At 42.7% G+C, this 23,934-nt stretch overlaps 2 protein-coding genes across 4 annotated transcripts in view; one reads left to right on the top strand and one right to left on the bottom strand.

The window, feature by feature from the left end:
• The first annotated feature begins 1,498 nt into the window (after positions 1–1,498).
• Pdzd9 (PDZ domain containing 9) lies at positions 1,499–15,755 on the top strand. 3 transcript variants are annotated; one of them, XM_048460231.3, is made up of 4 exons: positions 1,499–1,769; positions 3,370–3,549; positions 7,695–7,884; positions 14,492–15,755. In XM_048460231.3, the coding sequence occupies exons 1-4, from the start codon at positions 1,739–1,741 to the stop codon at positions 14,892–14,894; spliced, it is 804 nt and encodes a 267-aa protein (XP_048316188.2). In that variant the 5' UTR covers positions 1,499–1,738; the 3' UTR covers positions 14,895–15,755. The 3 variants fall into 3 exon arrangements, with proteins under 3 accessions (XP_048316188.2, XP_085549144.1, XP_048316190.2); XM_085693018.2 differs by lacking the exon at positions 3,370–3,549 and having other exon boundaries at positions 1,500–1,769; XM_048460233.2 differs by lacking the exon at positions 1,499–1,769 and having other exon boundaries at positions 3,375–3,549; positions 7,832–7,884.
• The window catches only part of Uqcrc2 (ubiquinol-cytochrome c reductase core protein 2), a 28,417-nt gene continuing 20,085 nt past the window's right edge, over positions 15,603–23,934 (bottom strand). The window contains exons 11-14 of the mRNA XM_087908512.1: positions 20,922–21,002; positions 18,763–18,839; positions 17,201–17,354; positions 15,603–15,834 (exon numbers count right to left, since the gene is read on the bottom strand). Of these exons, the coding sequence (XP_087764638.1) occupies positions 15,751–15,834; positions 17,201–17,354; positions 18,763–18,839; positions 20,922–21,002 (396 nt within the window). The 3' untranslated portion in view covers positions 15,603–15,750. The remainder of the gene's footprint in view (positions 15,835–17,200; positions 17,355–18,762; positions 18,840–20,921; positions 21,003–23,934) is intronic.

Consider the following 23,934-nt stretch of genomic DNA (forward strand, 5'->3'; position numbering starts at 1 on the left):
GGCTGAGTTGCAAGGAGTTACTAGAGAATGCTTTCAGGCTCCATATCTCTGGGTGGAGAAAAAGAAACAGGGCTACACAGAGAGTCAGATTATAGGGCAGCCACAGCAGGGCCACAGCTAGGCTTGCTGGGAGCTCTGGGATGACCTGGCACTGGCCACTCCCTGTTAGCTGCTCTAGGGACGTGGGATCCTGGGTAAAGCACTCTCAAAAACAGCAGCAGGAGCTGGAGGGGACATGGGGGATGGTCAAGTTATTTAGCTTTGCAAGGAAGTCCACACAGTAGACTTGAGACTTTGTGTCACGCATTCCTTCTAGACAGTGTGCCCTTGGGATCTACTCGGAAGAAACTTTTCCCACCATAAGGCGAATATGCATCACCCCCACATTTGCCCATCCTTCTCCCACCGTCAGGAAAGTGGAGGTAAAGGATGCATGTTGTGACTAAGTACCCTTAGCGCCCGAGTAGATCCCAGCCAGACTGGAAGAGGCAGCCTGTCTCTCCTATGAGGCATTCAGCAGGAGGTATCCTTTGCACAAAACTCTAGAAGATGGGCACTACTCAATGAAAATTCGTCCTGGTATATTGTTTGGCCAGAGCTAGAGAAACAGAAGACGAGACTGAGACCTTTCCAGGTTCACCCTAAAAATCTTGGCACAGCCTGGCTTTCAGTGGGCGCTGCTTGCTGTTTGCTGAAGGGCTGGATGCCCTGCGGCAAGGGGATTGCTTTTTCTCTCATGAGAGTGGCGACCCACATTATTTCAGTATTTTCTCTTTCTTCTAGAATTGATTTTTCATGATTTATAGTTTCCTAAAATTCTCCCCTCCATCTGTGTTAAAAATGCAAGTTCTGGCCCTGCAGTGGGTTTTCACATCTTTAACCCCAGCACTCAGGAGGCAGACACCGGTGGATCTCTGAGTTGGAACCCAGCCATGTCTATAGAGTGAGTTCCTGAACAGCCAGGGCTACACAGAGATACCCTGTTTGGGGAAAGTGTGTGTGTGTGTGTGTGTGTTTCAAGAGGGTAAAGTCCATGTTTGTCTCATATACTCTCATGTCTTCAGCATCCCCAGAAGCCACAGACTGGCTTCCAGTGAATTTTTGTTGTATGAGTGAATGTGACGGGGAGGAAGGATTATTTCAGGAAAACGAAGGAGCAATAATCATTTTCTAATAGTGACTCATTGTTTTTGGGCCACTCTTGGCCCTTTCCTGTCTAAAACAGGCATGAGTAAAGTGCACTGGCAAGGCAGTTAGCGTTGTTGATGTAACAATATTTTAATGCCACTATTTAGGGAATTATGGGATGGTCTATGGTCCCCCAGTAATGTTGCTGCTCACATTTGGAGGCCCTCTCCCCTCTATGCTCTTGCTCTGTCCCCATTGTTTTCCCACCAATGAATGAAGAGCCTTGAAGCAGCACTCTGCTCGGTCCTGCAGAAATTTCCTCCCCCCTCCCCCCGGCATAAATTTTCACACTCTACAGTGGAGTAGTTTCCGTTTGTGCCGCACTTTTTTAGGGTCTGCTGAAGCCTTGAAACCACTGTCTGGCTGCCCCAAATCTGGGAAGCAGCCTTACAGCGCACCCTGGCGGCCATTTAGGGGGACGGGCGGCGCCAATCTTTGCCGGTGGCCTGTGGTTCTTCCTGATCTTCCGCCTCCAGGATTCCAAACTGTTGGAAGTTGGACAGATTCCAGCCTGGGCTCCCGGGAGGATCGACAGACCCCGCCCTGGGCAATGGAGAAGGCCCCCGTCAAAAGCAAAAATGGTAAATGTCTAAATAGGATAAAGATGATGCCTTGGGTTCCAAGCCTTCCTTGATCTGCCTCTCCTGTAAAGTGGCAGTTACACATGGGAATCTCTCACCATTGGTTGTTCATCAAGATAGAACACGATTCTCCTTTTTTTAGTGGACATCTCCGTAAGTTTCGACAAGTATATACCACTCTTAACCCCTGCCACAATCAAGTGAGGAAACGTGTCCACCTCCCTGACCTTTCTCCACCCCGATTTCTTGTACTTTCAATGTTTTCTAAAATTTTGCTTTTCCCAGGGAGAATGGCTAAATGTGGAATCATGTATAGAAATTTTTTAGTAATTCCTTTCACTCTGCTGTCTTTAAATTTTTAAAAATTCTATTTGTATGTTTGGGGGGCATTGTGGGAGTCAGTTCTCTCTTCCATGTGGATACCGTAGAGTGAATTCAGGCTGTCAGGCTTAGCCGCAAGCACCTTTACCTGCTGAGCCATCCTGTCCACACCACTGCTATCTTTTAAAACAAGATTACTTGATTAGTAACACATTTATTTTATTAGTAGCACTGATATTATTACTGTATTAGTAGCACATTTAATTTGTAAGCTTCAGTTCTCCAACTGAAGTTGGTTAGAGTTGTCTAGCAAGGACATTGGCTTTGAGGACAGTCATGAGCCTCCTGGGGAAGCCCGTCTCAGCAGTGATCCTAGACACACCACAATCACACAGACTCGGCCTTGGTCTGGTGAATGTCAGAGCACCGCTGGCCCGTGTGTGGAATGGTGCATTTTCTCCCAGATGCTGTGCGGATCTACTACTGTCCATTTCTGTTCCCAGGGCTGTGACATGTTGAGTGACTACCGTCTGCTCTTCCTTCCTCATCTCCGTATCACACAGCAGCCAGCATGGTGATTTTATTTAAAACAATGACAACCTGAGCATGTCCAGTTTAAATTACTTCCAAGATTTCCTTAAGGTGAACCTGGCGGGCAGCCCATCTGCCAAGCAGTGCCCCTCCCACCACCTGCCCGGTGCTGCTCCTTTGTGTCCCCATCAAGGGGGGCTGGAACCAGCCTTCCTGTCTTAGAACCTTGATGCTATTTGCTCCCTCACATCTAGCTTGTTGGTTCTCTCAGCCTGATCTATATTTATTCCTTCAGAGAAACCTGGTCTCTATCCCTGTGAAACCTAGGTTCCCTGTTGTTTAACCTCAGAGCGTTCTGCCTTCCTATTTAGCGTCTAATTTGTGTTGACACAACTGCCAGACAGCTGTGTCCTCTACTAGCTGTAAGACCCACAAGGGCAGTGAGCCCATCTAGTCCACTGTAGTAAACCCAGGGCCACAGAGTACACGGTTTGCATCAATAAACATTTGTCAAGTGAACGGAAGATAGTAACTGATTTAAGCACCCGTGATGTCCTATACTGTACAGTAGCCCTGTAACTGTCCCATCTCATTTCCATACCCTTTACACCACTCATTTTCCCGAAGGAAACTGAAGACTAGGATGACTACGTAAGTGCCCCCAAAGTCTAGTTTCAGAACTGCACAGCACCGCTGCCCTGCCACTGTCTTGAGAAATGACTGAAACAAGTTCCTCTTGTTCTGTTAGAAAAAGGATCCAGCTTGAAGGTCAAGACGTCTGTACACAGCTTGAACAAAATGAGGCAGACCAAACTCACTGTGGGCAGCCTGGGATTGGGCCTGATCATCATCCAGAATGGGCCTTACCTCCAGATTAGTCACCTCATCAATAAAGGGGCTGCAGCCAGTGACGGGATACTCCAGCCAGGTGACTGTGGTCTCCACACGCCTCCTTCCCACCTGCCTTCAGGGACTCAGCATGAGACTATGACATTGTCTGAGAATTTCAGTTGCTGCCACTTGTATACTCATCAGTTACCCGCTATTCATTTGGTTTTTAGTAACACCCTAGGCAGGCATGTTCTCACTCTTTTGCAGGTGAGGAAACTGGAGCTTAGTGGCAGAGCCTTCCTGGCCAGGTTCTCTCTCACAGACCAGGCGTCTCTCCCCAGGTCGTGACTGAGCATCAAGATCCCGTCTTTCCTGGGAGGTGCTGATCACAACTAACGTGGAGACACGTGATCTCCTTTCACCTTCTCAATAGCCCCAGGAGAATATTCTGCACTAAGCCACTATGCAACTATGTAGCTACCTAGGAGCTTGTCGTGTTATACCTAGGAGTCAGAATTTAAAACTCTCCCTCTCAGATTCCAAGGCCAAGGCTTTCATCAAGATCACCTAACTTCTGAGGTCACTGGGCGGGTGCATTTTCTATCTAATGCAAGACATGTTTCCCCACATCTGCCTTGGGCCCTGGTGCTGTGCCTAGCAGTGGGGGAGACTCTGGGATGAAATCATGAGGGAAAATTACTCCAGGCCATTTGTTCTGAGATCTGTCACTTTCTTTCTCTGACCTTGGCAAAGTCAATCTTTGCAGCCTCAGTGACTTCATTTCTACATTGGGAGAATCTCGTCTCTGTTCTAGGTTGTTGGGATGTGGTAAAATATTGTGAAGAGCTTTGAAAACAAGTACTCTAGAAATATTCTTATGGCTTCTATATAACTAGTTGTCTTTTAGAGATTAGCTTTTCTGCATATGTGTGTGTGAGGAATATATAGAGGCCACAGACTGATGTGGGGGGGTCTTCCTTGATCATTCTCTACCTCATATATATAGCATAAGGATTGTGGACAAAGGTAAGATTTGAATCCATGACCTCCTAGAAAACCCATACCATGTTGCCAATGGCCTAATGAGCAGAAGTGTAATTTCTTTGTTTTCCCTCTTTGTTTTCTTTTGTTTGTTTGTTTGTTTGTTTTTTGCTTTTTTTTTGACAACTGGATTTCTCTGTGTCTCTGTGTAGCTAGCCTGCCTCACCTGGAAAGAAGTGAGATTTCAATGCAGATATTCTGGGCACCAAATCTTTTCATAAAAACCAGTTACTATTCAGTGTCTAGGTTTCAAAATTTGCTTTTCCATCATTTTTAACAGCAATCATGGGAGTTGTATTATTTCTCATTCACGTGTTCTAAAGTTCTTTGTCTTTGGTGTTTTATCTTGATTTGCTAATTTGGTATTAGTTTTCTGTGGTTGTCTGATGTACAAAGTCTTAAGACACGACTACAGCTTTAAAATATTAATACAGCTTTGACAGGGGACAGCGGCCATGAACTAGCTTCATACATTTAGTTAGCTCATTCATTCATTCATTCATTCTGCATTTCCTTAATTCCTTCCCATGTCCAGGTCCTGTGTTTCCTAACAGCGGAGAGCTAAATGAATGTGATCCTAACCACACAAGATGCATATAGCTTCCATCCTAGTTGGAAGGAACAGAGAAAAAGAAAACCTATCTTCCAGCAGTGGTGTGGCTGCTGCATAGTTGATTTAATACGGGCAGTCTAAACAGGCTTATACAGTGTCATTCCTACAGCCTATTAAAGCAGGGAAAAAAAAGATGCATTATGAGGTTATTGTTCATAAATACCAAATTGGTGTTGATGAAAGGCGGTGTTAATATCTCCTGCCAGAGCAATCACATTACTACCCCGACATATTTGGCTTAAAGCCAGAATGGTGAGGGAATTGAACTGTTTAATTTCTATTCTCTTGATAAAAGTCACCCTCTTACAGCATAATTAAGCAGAATGTCAAGCCATAGTTCTCAGCTATAAACACCCTTTTAACATCAGGCCCATGAGCTCATCCTAAGAGGGTAACTTTGTTACTGTCATTAACCCAGCAGGAAGAGCAGCTGTTTCAACAGCGCAGGCTGCAGGTAGCTCTGAGGGAAACCTTTCTGAAGCCAGTCTCAGTACAGCTTTTGTTTTTGTTTGCCTTGATTTTTTGAGACAGAGTCTCACTGTGTAGCCCAGGCTGGCCTTGAACTGTCCTTCTTCCTGCCTCAGCCCTTTCGGTTTTTGTTTTTGTGAGACAGTGTTTCCATGTGTAGCCCTGGCTGTCCTGGAACTCACTTTGTAGACCAGGCTGCCCTCAAACTCTTAGAGATCGCCTGGCCTCTGCCTCCAGGTGCTGGGATTAAAGGCCTGCGCCACCGCCCCCTGCCTGCTGCCCCCCTCCAGGCTTTTGAATACCAGTTTTACAGGCACATGTGCTAGTGTGTCCGGCTCAATATGTGACTGGCTTTATCTTCATCTGCTTCTCAAAACCAATGCAGAAGGATTCCTCAGATTTTCTAAGTGCTTACTTTCTAGAACAGTGGAAACGCGTTTCTACTGGGATCTTACCTAAAGAAATGTGGCCCCCAGCCGTGCTTGGACACGCCTCAGGACCCGTGTAACTCCTGGCTAGCCTGCAATGGGACCCAGCACCAGCCTCTCCCTCACCCTCTCTTCCAGTTTGAGTTTGCCTGTCTTGGAATGAGGGTTACTGAGGGCTCCTAACCTCACATGCACATACAGATAATCTGCTATCCTGTATCAGTTATAAAGTCCTGACAGCAATACAGGTATGAGGACATGCCAACACTGAAGGAACCACAGACACACAGAGAAGCCGGGATTGGGTGGGCTGTGCTCGCTGTGATGGAGGGTACATCACAAGGAGAAGAAGTTAGTTCCTATCAGTAGGAGGTCTCTGTAAAGGAGGAGTGCCAGGCTGCAGTCATCCAAGGGGAAGCTGCAGGTGCTAGTGTTTGCACACTGGTCAAAACACTCAGACCTGGACCAAAGGAAGGCTTTGCCACTTCCATGGGTATTGGGGTCCTTGACAAGGTCTTGCCTGTATTGGGGTCCTTGTCAAAGCCTTACCCATGTCAACCGTACACTCAGGACTTCATCTGCTCCCACTGAGACGTACTGATAAGACTTCCCCAGACTGAATCTGTCCTTGAAGTGCAAGCCTTCTATATTCCTCCTTCTGAGCTTGGCTGAATGCTAGTATTCATGCTCCCTATTGCAAGCAACAGGAAACAGTATTGTTAAGGCAATTAATTTAGGACAGCATCTGATTGGATTGCCCAAAAATCTGGAAAACCAAGCTTGGAAAACAGGGAGAGACCAAAGGATCCAGAGATCTGGGTGTTCCAGTCATCCCAATGCAGGTTCAGACCCAGACAGGACTGCTGGGTGACCCAGTTGAGTTTACAGATCTTTATTGTAGCTGGTGGGAGTTAGGGGTGGGATGGGTTAGGTCCATACAAGTGAATAATTGATCCCTTTAGTTTTCATTTTGGGGACCTAGGTTTTTGTTGCTAGGATATTTATCTCTTTCTGCCTGCTGAGTGACCAGAAGTCCTCTGGTCGACCATCACAATTCTCCACACAGCGTGTTTTACACGAGGGGGTCCTGCTCTCAGTGTTCTGAACCAGTTCTGCAGGTTGTAGTGGGATATGCTGAAGAGGTAGAGGCAAGAGGAGCACAAGCTTAGATTTCTACATTACATATCATAAGCATAATCAACACAAGCTAATTATCTACTATAACATACAGTTATTTGGTTAGTTTACTTTAGGACAGGGGCAGAAAACTCCAAGAGAAACCTTCATGCTTAATTTAGGATATTTGCTGTGGAGGGCTTGGTGATCCCAGGCAGGTGGAATGGCTTGCTTTTTACTAGTTATAGCTGCTCATTTGACTGTGTTTAGAATCTTAAATCTAAATGGTTTGGGTTTTAAATGGTTTTAGCCTCTTTCCCAGAGGCTAAGAACTTACTAGCTAAGAACTTCAGAAGTGTCTCAAAAATACTATTAAATGCCTATTAAAAATTAGGGAATGTTCTCATGCTGAGAACATTTATACTGGAGGAGAATGTCCTTAGTAAATTAAGATGGAAGACAGGCTTTGGTCAGAATAAACCATCATATGAATCCATAAAATATTTCAATAAAGCCACTGATCAGCATGACCCTTTTCAACCCACTATCTTAATTGAACTGTTTTTCCTTTTTCAGGTGATGTTCTGGTTAGTGTTGGGCATGCCAACGTGTTAGGCTATACCCTCCGTGAATTGTTAAAGCTTTTGCAAAATATCACCATAGGAACAGTGCTACAAATCAAGGCTTACCGAGACTTCATTGACATACCCCAGGAGTGGCAAGATGTGTATGATTTAATCCCCGAGACCAAATTTCCAGTCCCACAGTAAGTAGTTTACTTTCGAGCGATGCTATGAAACCCAGGCCTGTGACGAGCAGGGTGCTGGTTTAATGTGGGAATCATGAAATGGGAGGAGGGTTGGTGACACTGCCAGGCCTTAGCGAACTACATTCTGCAGAGAACAGTCTGCAGGACCTCTTGTGAGGGAATGCTACTTATAAAGGCAACTAGAGCTAGGAGCCCAGTCAGCAGTCAGTGATTGGGTACTCTGTCCCCAAAACTATCTGCACTGTCCCTGCAGTCTGTCTAGTCAGCCCTAAAGCACAGGTTGAGATGAACCGAGAACCGGCTTAGTAGGTAAAGAGCTCTCCGTGAGAGCATAAAGGCTCGTGCCTAGACCCTGGCACCCATGGAAAAGCTGAGTGTGGTGGAATAGGTCTAATTCCAAAGGCAGCAGGGAGGACAAAAGAGGGCCCTCAGAGCTTGTTGGTCAGCCAGCCAGTCTAGCCCAATTGGTGAGCTGCCAGTTCAGTGAGAGACCCTTTCTCAGAAAGGTGGAGCGTGATAGAGGATACCTGCCATCAGCCTGTCCTCCATAGGGGCATGCACACACACAGAACTGAGAATTGCACTTCCTTCTCTCTCTTGCGTTAATGTCTGGATCCTTCTCAATAGCAGTTGTACCTGTCTTAGGTACGGTGTCTATTGCTATGATAAAACACCATGACCAAAAGCAATCTGTAGAGAAAATGACTTATTTTGCTTATACTGCCACATCACAGTCCATCGTTCAAAGGAAGTCAGGGCAGGAACTGAAGAAGAGGACGTAGAAGAATGCTGCTTACTGGCTTTCGCAGTTTGCTTATACCATCTAGAACATCTGCCCAGGGGTGGCACCACCCACAGTGGCCTAGGCCCTCCCATACCAAGGCAATACCCAACCTTATGGAGACATTTTTCTCAATGAGAGACCCTCTTTCTAGATATGCCTAAGTTGGTGTCAAGCTGACAACACCCAGCTAGCACAATGCCCTTTTATAAGACTCCCTTCTTAGTAAACACTAACTCCCCTCCTCTTCCTGTTCTAATCTGATGAAAAAGCCCACAGAGCTCTCCTTTTCCTCTGGAGACACACATCTCAGGCACTCCAAGATAGGCTTTGCTTCTTATCTCTTCCCAGGTCATCTGCTGCCTTCAGATGGCAGTTCCGATGGAACTTACCTTTATTTTGCTTGCCTTTTAAGCAGCATCAGACTCTTCACAACTACCCAATTCTTTTATTCCTGTCCATGCCATATAGTCCCAGTTTTTTGTTTGCTTGTTTGTTCTCTGTAGCTTTGGAACTTCTCTTGGAACTAGCTCTGTAGACCAGGCTGCTCTCAAACTCAGAGATCTGCCTGCCTCTGCCTCCTGAGTGCTGGGATTAAAGGCATGTGACACCATCACCCAGCCTATTCCCCAGTTTTCTGTGAGACCAGTCTTCCCTCTTTTCCTTTTACCTCTGGGTTCTTCCCCTTGGTGTTTTAACCCACTCGAGTTCCTCAAAGCTGTCTTTGGCTCTGCTGTTTCCTAGGCCGTCTCAGGGCCTGTGGTTTCTGTTACTACCCATTCACTGAGCACTTGCATATTTCCACTCACCTTAGATCACCCACCTATCTCCATTTAGATGTATGTCACCCCCCAAATTTATCCTTGAAATCAAAAGCCAGTTGTATTATTTTTTCTCTCTCCATTTATGTGACCAAAAGACATGCCAGAATAACTTAAGAATTTATTTTCATTCTTGATTTCAGAGAGTTTTGTCAATAGTTATTTGTTCTCATGTGCTTTGGCAGAACATGGTAATGGTGAGACATGTGTGGCTGAAGAGCTTCCCTTCATGATGGCAGAGGCAGGGAAGGGCGAGGGACAGCATCTCTCCGAGAACCTATTCCCTCCAGTCAGGCTTTACTCCCAAAAGTTCCAACTACCCAAATACCACCAGCAGCTTGGACCAACTGCTCAGCCCAGAGCTCTTAGGGTAATTTCACACCCAAACCACAAGCCCATTGGGATTCTAATGGGATATTCTGCCTAGTCAAGAAGTCTAAATTTTAGGGTTATGCTTAATTCTTCTGTCTCTCCTATCAGCCCCTCAAACAAGCACTAAGACTTGCCACTATTTGATATCTCATCACAATACTCACTATCTGCCCCCCGCCTGCTCCCCCTGCTACCATTGTTCCAAAGTCACCATTTGATCTCTCTACTCCTGTCCTTGATTCTGGTTCACTTTTTTACCCAGGATGACCCTTTTACAATGCAAATATGACCACGGCATATTCCAGATTAAGAAATTTAGGATCTCTTGTTCTTAGGATAAATACCAAAGTCCTTCCACCGTTAATGCCGTTCTGTGGCCTGCATGGGTACCAGTCCACGTTCCTCTCATTAGGCCCTCCCATCCCTCTAGTTCTCTGGGCTTTCGGCTTTTCACACTCGCTGCGCTTCTGTATGCCATGCTTACACTGCTGTTCATTGCTACAAGGCTCAGTGCAAACTTTGGGAGACCTTCTTACCAGGAGCGTTGGTACAGCCAGAGCCACCTGTCATCTGTGTTCACAGCACCGTTCTCTCCAGTGATTCCAATTTTAATTAAATCGACATGATCAGTTGTTGACTGTTTCTCTAGGAAAATGGAAACTCCATGAAGACACGAATTGGTCTTGTTTTCTTAAACTACCATGGAACTTTCCCATAATGAAGAAGTGACCAACTTCCTAACTAACCCCCTGATATCCTGTCTCTAACAGGAACACAGGGGCCCTTCCAGAAGAGGTGTGCCAGGGGTGTTTAGAACATGAGGCTCTTTCTTCAGTGTAAATCCTGTGCTTTGCTACAAGAGCAGCTCTTGATCCTTAAGGATTTCTCAAGAGCTGGTTTCTGTAGCTGTGCATTGCTCAGAAATATGGCTAAAGACCAAGACTAGAAAATGACCTTTAGCTCTAGACTGACAGCTGGGGAGCCTGCATGGGATTGAACTAGGCCCTCAGTATGTGGGTGACAGTTGTATAGCTTGGTCTGTTTGTGGGGCCCCTGACAATGGTACATGAGCTGGTTTTTTGGCACCCATTCCCTATGGTAGGATGCATTGCTCAGCCTTGATGCAGAGGGGAGGGGCTTGGTCCAGCCTCAACTTAATGTGCCAGGCTTTGTTTGACTCCCTATGGGAGGAGGCTTTACCCTTTTTGAGGAGTAGATTGGGGTTAGGTTGGGAAAGAGATGGAGGAGGGAGCGCAAGCTGTGGTTAGTATGTAAAATGAATAAAAACTTTTAAAAAAAGGTTAGGAAATTATTCACACACACACAAACAAAAAATAAATGACCTTTACATATTAGCCTTACTTCATATGCCCAAACTTGGGCCCCAAGGCTCCGATGTAGCCCACAGGTGTGATTTGCTTAGCTCCTCACCTAGAAAGAGCAGTGACATAGCAAGGAAGATGTATGGAAGGTTCAACCAGTAGCTAGAACGGTATTTCTTGACATGAGTGGTAGCCATGAAAGGGTTTGTTGATTTTTAAAAATTATTTTTTTCTGCATATTTCAAAAATTTAAAAGTGAAAAGTATCTGAATTATATGCCAAATCTGCAAATATTCCATAGAAAGAATCAGTATCTTTGATTTCTCCTGAAAAATCAGATGGACCTGTGTTCCAGTGTGGGGGCAGTGCAGGCCCGAGTGGGAGAGCAGCTGCCCTTCAGATGAAGCAGACTGGGAAAATCTTTTTAAAGTCAGTATTTGACTATAATCATACATGACTGTAGCATAAGGAGCGGCGGGCTGTCCTAGAACTACGTAGACCAGCATGGCCTTGAATTGATATAGATCTGCCCATTTCTGCTAGGATTAAAGACAGTGCTTGGATTAAAGGCATGTGTGTTCCACCACACCCTGCTCTTGTCACCCTTCTTACCCTCACTTTAGAAGAAATGAAGACCCCAGACATATGCATAAACTTGCCACAAATGTGGCTATTAAGCACTTAGATATGCAATTAAGGAATTTAAAATTTTCTCCAAATGTAATTAATTTAAAATCAATAGCCACATGCTGAAAACCCTCACACTGGAGAGTATTACTTTTAAGTATTTTTATTGTTTCTTTCCCTGAGACAGGGTTTCTCTGTAATTTTGGCGCCTGTCCTGGAACTAGCCCTTGCAGATGAGGCTGTCCTCGAACTCACAGAGATCTGTCTGTCTCTGCCTTGCACGTGCTGGGATTAAAGGTGTGCGCCACCATGGCCCAGCAACTCTTAAGTATTTGTATCATACTGAAGAATTTGAAGTCAGAGTATCAAAATTTAAGAACAGGAACTTTTTAGATGGCTGATGCCCCTAAACAATACCATGCACATTCTGAATTTCTTCCTCAATTGGACAAAGGACACTTAAAGAATCTTAGTAACATATATGATGGGGAGAGGGAAGGACAGAGGTAGGAAAGGGTCTTTCAGTCAGTAGACTGTTCAGGGCAAATGGGTGTGTGCACATGGTAAAGGCTACTCCTCTCATCTATACTCTGTAGAGGTCAATTGTTTCCAGCTAACCCTGAATTGCTGGTTGGACCTTTTTTTATCATCTAGTGCCAAGTTAATAAGAGCCTAGACCTATCATGTACCCTTGGCTACTGTCTAACCAAGGATACATATTGAATCTGAAAAAAAGTTAACACGGATTGTTTTTGACCTCCATTCCTAGGCTGTTCAGGAAGATCTGTGTGTGTGGCAGAGACAGACAGCTGTAGTCCCGAGATCTTTAGAATTACTTTCACACCTTTAAGACTAGCTGTGTGTAATAAAACTCCACTCAACCCCATTATTATTATAAGAGATAAACTTTAGGAAAAGTTGCTTAAATTCTTTTTTTTTCCTTTTTCTTTCTTTCTTTCTTTTTTTTTTTTTCCCCGAGACTTAGTTTCCCTGTGTAATAAGGATTCACCTGTCTCTGCCTCCCGAATGCTGGGATTAAAGGCCACCATAGCCCGGCGAAAAGTTGCTTAAATTCTTAGAAACAGAGATATAACCACAGGAGCAGGAGCGCCAGGATGAATAAGAGTTACTAGGGCCTAACAGCAAAGTGAGATAGCAGAGTCCAAGCATCATCCAGGTTTCAACAGTCAAGCCACAGCCAGGAGCGAGTTAGAGAAGGAAAGTCTTGAAAACTTGGTGACAGCAGATGTACAAGGGCTGGAGAGATGGCTCAGAGGTTAAGAGTCCTGGCTGCTCTTCCAGAGGTCCTGAGTTCAATTCCCAGCAACCACATGGTGGCTCACAGCCATCTGTCATGAGATCTGGTGTGCAAGCATACATTCAAGCAGAGCACTGTATACACAATAAATCTTAAAAAGTGCTGTATAAGCCCTATCTGTGACTCAGAACAAAAAGGGAGGGTGGCAGCACGTGCAGTACTGTCTAGGGGAAAAGAAACCCCGGAATTACTAATGGCTAGCATGCTGAAGAGCTCACCATCGCCTGACTCCCCCGTAGTGGGTTATCTTTCGTTATTGCCATATAACCCATGAGAACAGAGTTCTGGTCTAGAGGGCCAGGTTGAACCTGCCACTCAAGGCACAATGAAATTAGTTCATCCTTTAAAGCCTCATTCTAGTCTAGTCAGTGGTTTAGTTTAAATCTTAATGTTTTCAGCAGGGCAGTGGTGGTGCACGCCTTTAATCCCAGCCCTTGAGAGGCAGAGGCAGGTGGATCTCTGTGAGTTCAAGGCCAGCTTGGTCTACAAGAGCTAGTTCCAGAACAGGCTCCAAAGTTACAGAGAAACCCTGTCTTAACCCTTCTCCCCCACCCCAAAAAAACCCTTAACGTTTTCTTTTAAAGTAGTGTGAAGTAATTTAAGGCAGGAATTTTATTTATGATTGGGGAAAAAAATTAAAAGATGCCTTTAACAGACATCTCTCCAGGTCAAAGAGTATTTCTAAAAAGAGAGAAACTTCCCAACACCTGGGAGGGAGAGGTAGGCAGATCTGAGTGTTTTAAGCCAAAGATAGGATGGGGTGAGCTCTACAGTAGTGGGGGAGGTATGTGTGTGTGTGGGCAGCCTTGTCAATGAATAAGAAAGTACTGACTTATGTCTGTAGATTATCAAAGCTAGAAAATGTTTTGTTAGGCGACTTTAAATGTTTAAGTACCTACTATCTATCACTCCAATTCCAGCAGACATGACAACTTCAATTGACATCCATGGACAGCAGGATACACAAGGCACACATATATACATGAGGTAAAACACTCATACACATAAATGAACCTGAAAGTATTCAAGCACCCAGAATCCATTTAGTCAACACTTAATGATACAGAAAGTAATGAAGGTAATTTCTATCTTTAGGTTTTCACAAAAAAGAAAACAATGGCTTTTTTTCTGATTGTGTGTGTGTGCGTGCGTGCAAGGTGAGCACAGTGTCTACAGAAGTGAGAAGGCGGCACAGGGTCACCCCAGAACTAGTTACAGACAGTTGTGAGCTGCCTTATCTGAGTCATCTCTCCAGCCCCAAATATTTTATTTTTTAAATTTACAAGAGAAAGTAGTTTATAAGATTCTGTCAGGGGATTCTGTTAAAACATTAACAATATATTGCACTCACTCTTCATTTCAGCACACCAAAGAAAACAAAGGAGCAGGCAAAAGATGAGCCTTTTGCAAGCACAGATGACCATGAAGATGTCGTTTTAGATAAAAGACTGAAGTATTACAGATATCCTCGGTCAGTCTGGAATCACCCTGTGAGGACACCGATATCAATCTCCACAGAATGGCATAGATATAAAAAGAAGGACAACACTTTTAGTGTTGGCAAAGATGTTAATTGTGATGTAGTTATTCACAAAGAAGACAAGACAAAACCGAGGGCCCCTTCTCCATACTGGACAATGGTGGAGCACGACAAAGTCACCTCCTCCTCATCCTCCGCAGCTTCCTCCAACTCAGATGCCTTCTGGCTGGAAGACTGTGCACAGGTTGAGCAGGGTGAAGGTCAGCAGGTATCAAAGTTTGGTTAGGCATTGGTTTGCAAATCTGTGGCCACAGGAATTTTTATTTTTAAATATCCAATTTTTGTGCCTTACTATGTATAGGTTTGTAGAATTCCTACAGCTCTTCCAGGACAGTAGGAAAAACCTTCCTAGACTTTCTTCAGTTAACTGCTTAGGACTCCTTCCCTGTGGTTCCCAGAATCACATCATTGTTTTTAACATCAAGTACAAACTCAATCACCAGAATGCTGACCATTTGTCTTTTAAGGTGAAGTTTTCTTTGCATGTTTCTGGGCTGGTTTGTTTACTTTACAATCCCATTCCCAACCTTTCAGTGACACTTTTACTTGGTATATCGAGCTGAGAATTATTTAAATGAGATAAGACTGAAACAGGTGAGCTAGAGGCAGAGAGAAAAACACTGTCACAGAGAAGGAAAGTCAGACATAAATGAAGATGTTTCTTAGAAAAATACCTTCACAAAGGGGGGCAAAACCCAGATCGTTCCGATTGTTGTTAGCCACAAATGAGCAATTTTAAACTTGTTTTTATTTTAAAAAGAGACCAATAATCTTGAATTTTTACTTTCAGAGCTGCTTAGCCTCAATAGTTTCTTAACTGATGGAATTGGTAAACTCAATTATTGTACTACTGTCTTTCTTAAAGCACTGAAAACAAAGATCTCAGCATATAATAAATAACTGCTGACTGCCTAGAAAGAATGCAAGAAAACACTTACACACAATGCTTTATTTGTTTTAGGGAAGCTGGGAATAACTATCCATATTTATACTCTTAAGTACTTCATTGAGAAAAATGTCGAATGTTAAATTAAGAGACCCGACTTTGATGTGTTTGCTGGTCTGGGCTGAGAAAACAGCTGTTAGAGCTCGTCAAGAAAAGGTGTGTGTCCCAAGTTTCCACTTGCAGCCATTGACTTCTTGCCAGAAACAAATTTTTTTGCAGCCTTAAACAAAACACAGAAAGTTAAATCATGCTATTATCAAGTAGTACACCATGTATTTTGAGTTTAGAAACAAGACATTCTAAGTCTGCAATTCTATAACACAGCCTCTTAAGACTATCAATAAATAAACACTGAGATGGTCAGTGTTTTATTCTGAATGTGAACAACATCACGTGCCCAACTAAGCAAGCAGGAGATCTCCAAATGAGGAGAGTTCTGAAAAATAATAAAAAAACCCACTGACAGTCAAAACCGGGACAGAATGGCTGCTGCTAGGCTGCACTTTGTTCTGTATTATGACAGCAAAGGCTTGGGTCGACCAAAATAACCTCACTGCTGACAGAAAAGTAAAATATATGTCTTGGGGTTCTTTTTATTTTGGAAGAGGGGCTGTTGGTGGTGGTATTGAGAGGACGTAGTCCAAGTTGCTTGAAGCTCACCATCTTCTTGCTTTAGCCTCCAGAATGTGGGAGGGCTCCAGGCATCTGTTCCCATGCCTGGCTGCCCTGGTGTTCTCCATGTCATTATTTCAAATTCAAAGGTTATATTAAGTATACTAGCACAGGGCAGGACTGGGTGGAGCAGAAGCTCCTATGTTACCCTGGTTAGCTTTTCTGATGCAAGAGAGGTGGTGGAAGTGGGCGAACAGGGATTCACACAGCCCTTACACATAAGTATACTTTTTTGATTATGTTCAGATGAGTCTGGGGCCAACTGAAATGCAGGCAGGGTCAGCATCTACAAATAGCCTGTCTCTTCTATCCCACTGTCAGCACACAATGGTGAGAAGATGCTAAGACAGCTACAGTGGAAAAGGGAGTGATATCCTTACTGTAGATGATGTATACTGGAGTTCACCTTGGTGGTTTTTTTGATTTTTCGAGAAGGGTTTCTCTGTGTTACCCTAATTGTCCTAGAATTTGCTCTGTAGAGCAGGTTGGCCTTGAACTCAGAGATCTACCTGACTCTACTTCTCAAGTACTGGGATCAAAAGCATGCACCACCATGCCTGGTTGTAACAAACAACTCAATCTTGTAGGGAAAAATAATATTTAAGAGGGGGCAAGGAAAACTAGCAATAGAAGGTCTTAGGCTGTAGAAAACCATGAGACCCTGTATGGTAAAGGACTGGCAAGGTGCTTCTTGGGGGTGAAGGAGCAGCAAACAGTCATGAAACCTGTGAGGTTGATTATCTGACTCCTCCTGACCACCAACAGTTTAAAATGGCTCAACCTAATGGGAATTTCCTTGAATAAGAAGACACACACCCACGTTACTAGGGAGGCTGACTGTAGATATGATGCAAAGAGTTCTCTTGTTCCAAGGAAGCTTATGCGGTTCTTCTGAAAGTGGGTCATTTGCTTACCTTTATGATATCAGCATCAGCCACAGAGTCAATTTGTTGAAGGAAGGTGGGTGGTGAAATGTAAGAGTCAGCAACTAGAGCTTGTGACCCAATCTCACTCAGGAAACCCTCTGAAGTCTCCACAGACATCAGGTATCCAGCTTTCAGCTTGTTCCTGTCCAATACAAGGCAGGAATCAGTTTTATATTTTAACAGCAAGAGAGTAAATGTACTTCAAACAGACTAAAAGCATGCTGTACTTCTTAGTTCAGCAAGGGCTTCACTCACATCATTAATCAACAGGAAAGCTGTCAACACAAAACATCACTCACGCTCAACAGGCTGCCTTTTGATTCTGGAGTATAGCTTACATCTATGTAAAACTTTAAGGTGAGTTTTGACCCTGGAGCAACTTTTAACTTATGAAAAAGAATGTATTTGTTGTTGCTGCCATTTATTTATTTATTTATTTATTTATTCATTCATTCATTCATTCATTTATCGTTTAGATAGGGTTCCTACATAGCCTTGTCTGGCACTCACTATGGCTGGTTTTGTACTAAAGAGACCTGCCTGCCTCTTCTTCTCAAGCATTAGGATTAAAGGTGTGAACTTCATGTCTGGCTATGATTATATTTTTATTTAGTTATTTTAATTTTATTTTTTCCAGGCATTTATAATAAGGAAAATATCTACGTATGTTTATTCTTAATGCACCATCCACTTGACTGATAATTACACACACACACACCCCACTAGATCCCATTACTCCACCAGGATTTATCTCAATGAGGGAAGGGTATGAAGGAGACAGCAGGAAGGGAAGTATGGTGCAATATGATGACTTCTAGGCTCCACAGCTTAAATATGGATACAAAAGCTTCATTTTTTAATAAAACAGACAGGCTCAATTCATAATTATGCCATAAAGAAATTGCTATTCCTTAAAAACATCTTCAAAAGGCATCTGAGTTGTCTATAATGGAAATGAATTATTGGGGGTAAAGGTGCTTGCTGCCAGACATAATGACCCAAACTCAGTCCCTGAAACCCACACAGCGGAAGGAGGGAACAGCTCCTCCATGTTATCGCCTGACCTCCACACACGTGCGTTGGCATGGTGAGCCCATGCATACAAAAAAGAAAAAAGGATGGGGCTGGAGAAATGGCCCAATGATTAAGAAAACTTGTTGTTCTTGCAGAGGAAATGGGTTTGGTTCCCAGCACCCACATAATGGTTCACAACCATTGGATCCAGGGGATCCGACACCCTTTCCTGACCTGAGGGCATCAGGCATGCATGTTATGCATATACACGCAGGCAAAAACTCATAGACATGAAATAAAAAAACCTAAATATAAAAAAAAAAAACCATCAGAAAGGAAAAAAAGGGTCATTTCTGCAGTGCTGGGAATAGAACCCATGTCCTGTACATGCAAGCCAAGTCTCCACCACTAAATTATAACCTTTCCTTTTTAATACAATTCTTTACTTTTCAATTCTTATGAGTAGATAGTATTGTCTTTTTAATCAGCTTTTAAGTAATTGAAGCATGACATACATAATTAATATAGAAACTTACTTGGCAGCTTGGACATCTGCACTGGAAAGGTTTCCTTGAGCAACTGCTTTTACTTGGTTGTAGGCAGCCTTGATAACCTATGGTACACAAGTGAAAACTGGTCATCGGTGGACAGAGCCTGGGGCTCCCAAGGTAATCAGTGTGCCTGTAATGAGGCAAAAACACAACAGGAAAGTCTAGTATCCACTGTGAATTCTGTGGTCACCATGTGCTCCTTAAAGTCACTGTTTATACAGATTTGTGGGATTCAATGTGAAATGTCCTCCTGATGCTCCTATGTCTGAACCTGGACCCAGCTGGTGGTGCTACTCTGGGAGCATTTGGGACACTGCACAGGGAACAGACATGGCTACTGGAGCTGGGCCTTCTGCTTCTGTTTCTGTTTACTGCACCTTAATCCAGAGGATGTGAGGAGCTGCCTCTGTGAACTCCTTCACTACACCTTTCTTTCTATGACAAACTCAAACTGAGCCAAAATAAAGCCTTTTCCTTTAGATGCTGACTCTGTCACAACATTGAGAAATGAAGCCGCACTTATACACACATACATAATATATAAAGGCACAACTGATAAGTCTCCATGCAGCCAAGCTTCTTACAAACCTTAAGTGGCATAGGCGGAAACTGGCTGAAGAGGATGCCTCTTCCTCGAGAAGACAGAACAGACTCCATGTTACTATTGACTAGGAACACATGCAAACATTAACCTGGAAAGCTTGCACATGCTGACCAAATATATTAGGATCTGATCCAGGATTTTTTTACACCTCAATCCTGACCACTCTGGACCTGTGGCTTATTCTCTGTAAGCACTTATGTTCTAACCTAGAATGGCCAAGGTCACACAATTCCCTCAGAGTCTCCAATTCCAAAGCTCTGGCCTCACCCTTTAGTCATCTTGTCCTCACCCTCCCACTAATGCCTCAATTTGCCCATTTCCTCCCAATCCGTTGGTGCCTGGCTTCTCCAACTGGCCCACATTCACAAACCATCCCTTCAGTAACTCTTGACAATCTTTTCAACTTCTGATCTTCTTCCTTGTTCTAACTTGCCCACTTTCATGACCCTGACCTGGCATGAATCCTATTACCTACTTCCTTTGTTTTCCTATTAGGGGAGTAAATGCCAATGAAGAAAGCTTACAAACCAAACCGGGATGATTATACTAAGAGTCCATGGTCACTGTAAAAGAGACTCTGACATGCTGCAGGTGTTCCCTGCTTTAAACCATTCACTTCCCCAAGTCTCATACTTTCAAGTTCTCTTACCCTCTATGCGTGACTTAGTACTGCCTTCCAACATTAGCTTTTGTTGCTGAACTAAATTGTTCTGTGTTCTAGATTATACTTGCTCTCTTCCCAAATTTGAACCAGCAGTGCGGCGTTGGTGGTATAGTGGTGAGCATAGCTGCCTTCCAAATCTGAGCCATTTATCATTTTCTAATTTCTGTATCTGCTCAAATATATCCTTACAGTTCCTTCAACTTAAAACTCTTAGTGTAAAAATTGCTCTATAATTCTTCCAACCTTTCATTCTTTTGCACTCAATACCATTTTCTCTTCTCTTGCTATTCCTTCCATACCCCAAAATCGTGTTGCTTCCCAAAACCTCAACTTGTTTTCTTTTCCTTCTTTTTTTTTTTTTTTTTTTTTGTTTTCTTTTTTCAAGACAAGGATTCATGTAGCCCAGGAATGGCCCAGAACTCACCATGTAGCTGACACTGACCTTGAACTTTTGATCTTTCTGCCTCCACCTGCCTAGTACTGGGATAAAAAGTACTGGATTATAGGCATGAGCCACTACACCCAGTTTATGTGATGATGCTAAACCCAGGGCCGCATATGTTATAAGAAAGCATTCTACAAATTGAGCTACACCCTAGCTTTTTTACTAACACCATATTTACAATGAAGACCCATAAATATGCATCTTAGACTTGACCATTTCCGGGTTCTGAAATACAGATGTCAGAACCACAGTATGCATTTTCTCTTCCTCTAATCATTAATATACATTTTTAAAAGTTTTCCCTATAACAGATTATCCAATGATATCATACCATAGACATCTGTGATAAGCCATGGTGTTAGGACATTTCACATTTAACTAAAGACAAGGCAATGGGAGAAAAGCTCTGGGAGTTATGAGCTTGTACTTACATCTCCAGCAGCTGCAGCTTGGGAAATAGTGTAGATTCCAAAGAGCCCAGAATCTGAGTAGTTGGCATTAAATGCAGAAACCTGAAATATAATGGAACTTTATAATATTTTTCCAATGTGGTTTGATAAAAACTTATACCTCTGTCTTATAAGCAAGACAGATAATAACTGACTCGTTCTGGTACGGGCTGAGAAGCTCTACATAAATTACCCTTTTCAGAACTGCAAAGATTTACTAAGTTTTGTGTCACTTAAGCCTTCCTAAAACAACTGCTCATCTTGCTCTTTTTGGGCTTCTCCAAGCTTCTCTTGATGACTAAAGACGGCACAAACATAATTAAGCACACAATATAGTCAAGTCAAAGACTACAGCGCATGATAGGCTTGATTTATCCTGTTGTTGGTACCAACACTGTCTCACCAATTTACTTTACTTCTCCTATAAACAAAGGCAAGGGTTAGATACAAATTTTGCCTAATGGCCATAGACTTCAAAATTTAAGTCAAAAGCTATATTATTTTGGGGGAGAGGTTATTCCTTCCACAGGAAATGAGAGGCTCTTGATTCATTCTGGGTTAAGAAAAATCAGGTTTGACTGAGGAAGACCTCCTTGAAAATCCTGGCTACAAACAAATAAACCAGAAAGAACTACAAGAAACATGATGTATATTTTTACCTGCTCAAACACGTAACTACAACAAAAATCATCTTTGACTGACTTGTGTACAATGCCCAATCTATACTTGTACTAATACAGATGTGTAGATTACTTCTAAAAGTTTATATATTTTCAGAGCAAAGGGACCAGACACCAATGAAAATGATGGCCCAGATGATCCAGCATCCAGAACAGCTTCCAGGCTGATGGCTGAGATGATCTAGCCTCACAAAACACTACAGCCAAGACTTAACAATTTTCTTAAATTTTTTCAGGGTCCCCCAACCCAATCAGCAGGAAGTAGTCTAGAAAACTATGCCTATGTTCCCAAAATAATGGTTATAAATGTTTGTTTTCATTTAATGGGGGTTGGTTATAAATTGCTATTGGTAATAGTCAATCTCTCTAGAAGAAAGGGGAATATGATAGAAAAATGATCAGAAAAGGGTAGATTACTGAATATATTTTAACCCCAAAACAACTGTTAATCTCAAAATATTTTACACTGATATGGATCTTAGTTTATTGATAGAAATTTAAAGTTAATTTCGTTATACTGTATGTCTACTTCTACTCTTGTTTAAATTATTGTGCTTATACAGCTCAATTAAAAATGTAATGTATATTTAAGAAATACAGATTTCCAGAAATACAGTTAATTATCTATAATAGTCAAACTTATAGTCATGTTAGGTTTTCTAGCCTCACAAAGATATATTTCAGATGGAAAGATAATCTTCAAACATTTCAAAGCTCTACAAAATATGGCATTTAAAATATTTTAATAACTTAAACAGTGAGACATGTCTGCTCCTGACAGCACCAATGTACTCCAGAAAAGACAATGGGCATCAAAGAAACTCTGTATGGAGTTTATTTTCTTTATGGAAAAAGCTAGTCATGTGGATAAAGAAACTGCCTTTGCTTCAACTAATAATAGTTACCGTCCAAACTGGACCAGCAGGACACAAGAAAGGCAATTGCCAAGCTTTGCCAAGACAAGGCGGGACAGTCATTCAAAAATTCCCTGCTTCACAGAAGAATCTGTCAGATATGCAAGGTCCATAAGCCAAAAATGGATACCCCAACGTTGTAGAGGAACTTTGGGTACTGTCCAGGCTGCCAGCTGTTTCTGTCATTTCTTACATTTTTAGAAGTTGCTTGCTTGCACTTTCCTGTTTACTCAAGTAATATTTCCTATCTCAGGTCTTTGATGGGGTTGAAAACTAGATAGTTAGTTACAGATCTCCCGAATCTTAGCTAAGGACTTATTTTTTTGTTTTTGCTTTTCAAGACAGGTTTTCTCTATGTTACAGCCCTGGCTGTCCTGGAACTCACTTTGTAGATCAGGCTGGTCTCAAATTCACTGAGATTCAACTGCCTCTGCCTCCCCACTGCTGGGATTAAAGGCTTGTGTGCTACCATCACTTGGTTAGCTAAGGACATATTAAGTACAAAACTTTAGATTCTTCATGAGAGGACAGCTATTGGAGTAATCTGCATAAATTTGCCAATTACTTAATAGTCTGGACACTGAATATTTCTTACTTAATAATAGCTCTTGTATGTAGTCTCATTTTTGTTTAGGTTATTATTACTTTTTTTCCTTATGGACAATACCTGACAATAATTCTTACTGTATATAATTTTAATATGTAAACCTTTTCCTCTTAATTAGACAAAAGGGGAAAAATGTTACAGGAATCCCGTCACCGGTCTGCTAGTCTACTGAAGGGAGCATTTGGATCCTAGGGGCAGAGTTTTTATTGGGAAGGTGTGACCCAAAGATAGGGTGGAGCAGAGGGATACGAGGGCTCTTTTGGAGAAAGGAAGTGGCAGCAGACGTGGCATAGCAGCTTGTGAGTCGGTGTGGATTCTCCATTCTATTTTATAACTGTACACAGATTTCACTTGTAAATAAATGGTAATCATTTGACTTCCCTCAGTAATATCTCACCTAAGTTGTTAAGAAATACAGACTTTCAGATTCTTGAAACAGATTTACTAATTCATGTCCCTGCGAATGCAGCCTGAAAAGCCCACATTTCAAGCCTGTGTTCTAGATGATTCTTATGCACAATGAAGTTTGAAAACCATTGATTCAGTTTATGTAAAGCATAAAAAGAAATATACTTTAAGTTTAATTATAATTATAATTGAGGCAGGGTCTTAGTATGTAGTGTAGGCTAGCATTGAACTCCTGATCCTCCTGCCTCACCTTTCAAGAGATTACAAGTGTATGCTACCATGCCTGGTTGACATTTCATACATTCCTGATGCAAATATCACATTCTGAAAGCATTTTCCTGTCATGAAAATGTCAAAGTTAACATACCATGATGGTACACCTGTAA

Source organism: Myodes glareolus, chromosome 7, assembly GCF_982192425.1.
Source record: "Myodes glareolus chromosome 7, mMyoGla1.1, whole genome shotgun sequence".
In the NCBI taxonomy this organism is placed as follows: domain Eukaryota; kingdom Metazoa; phylum Chordata; class Mammalia; order Rodentia; family Cricetidae; genus Myodes; species Myodes glareolus.

What these genes read in the sequence shown, in the direction of transcription:
- Pdzd9 (XM_048460231.3), top strand. Translation starts at nt 1,739, where the DNA reads ATGGAGAAGGCCCCCGTCAAAAGCAAAAATG. An exon ending in CCCCGTCAAAAGCAAAAATG is followed by an intron (nt 1,770 to 3,369) that starts GTAAATGTCTAA and finishes TTGTTCTGTTAG; the next exon opens with AAAAAGGATCCAGCTTGAAG. An exon ending in TGACGGGATACTCCAGCCAG is followed by an intron (nt 3,550 to 7,694) that starts GTGACTGTGGTC and finishes TTCCTTTTTCAG; the next exon opens with GTGATGTTCTGGTTAGTGTT.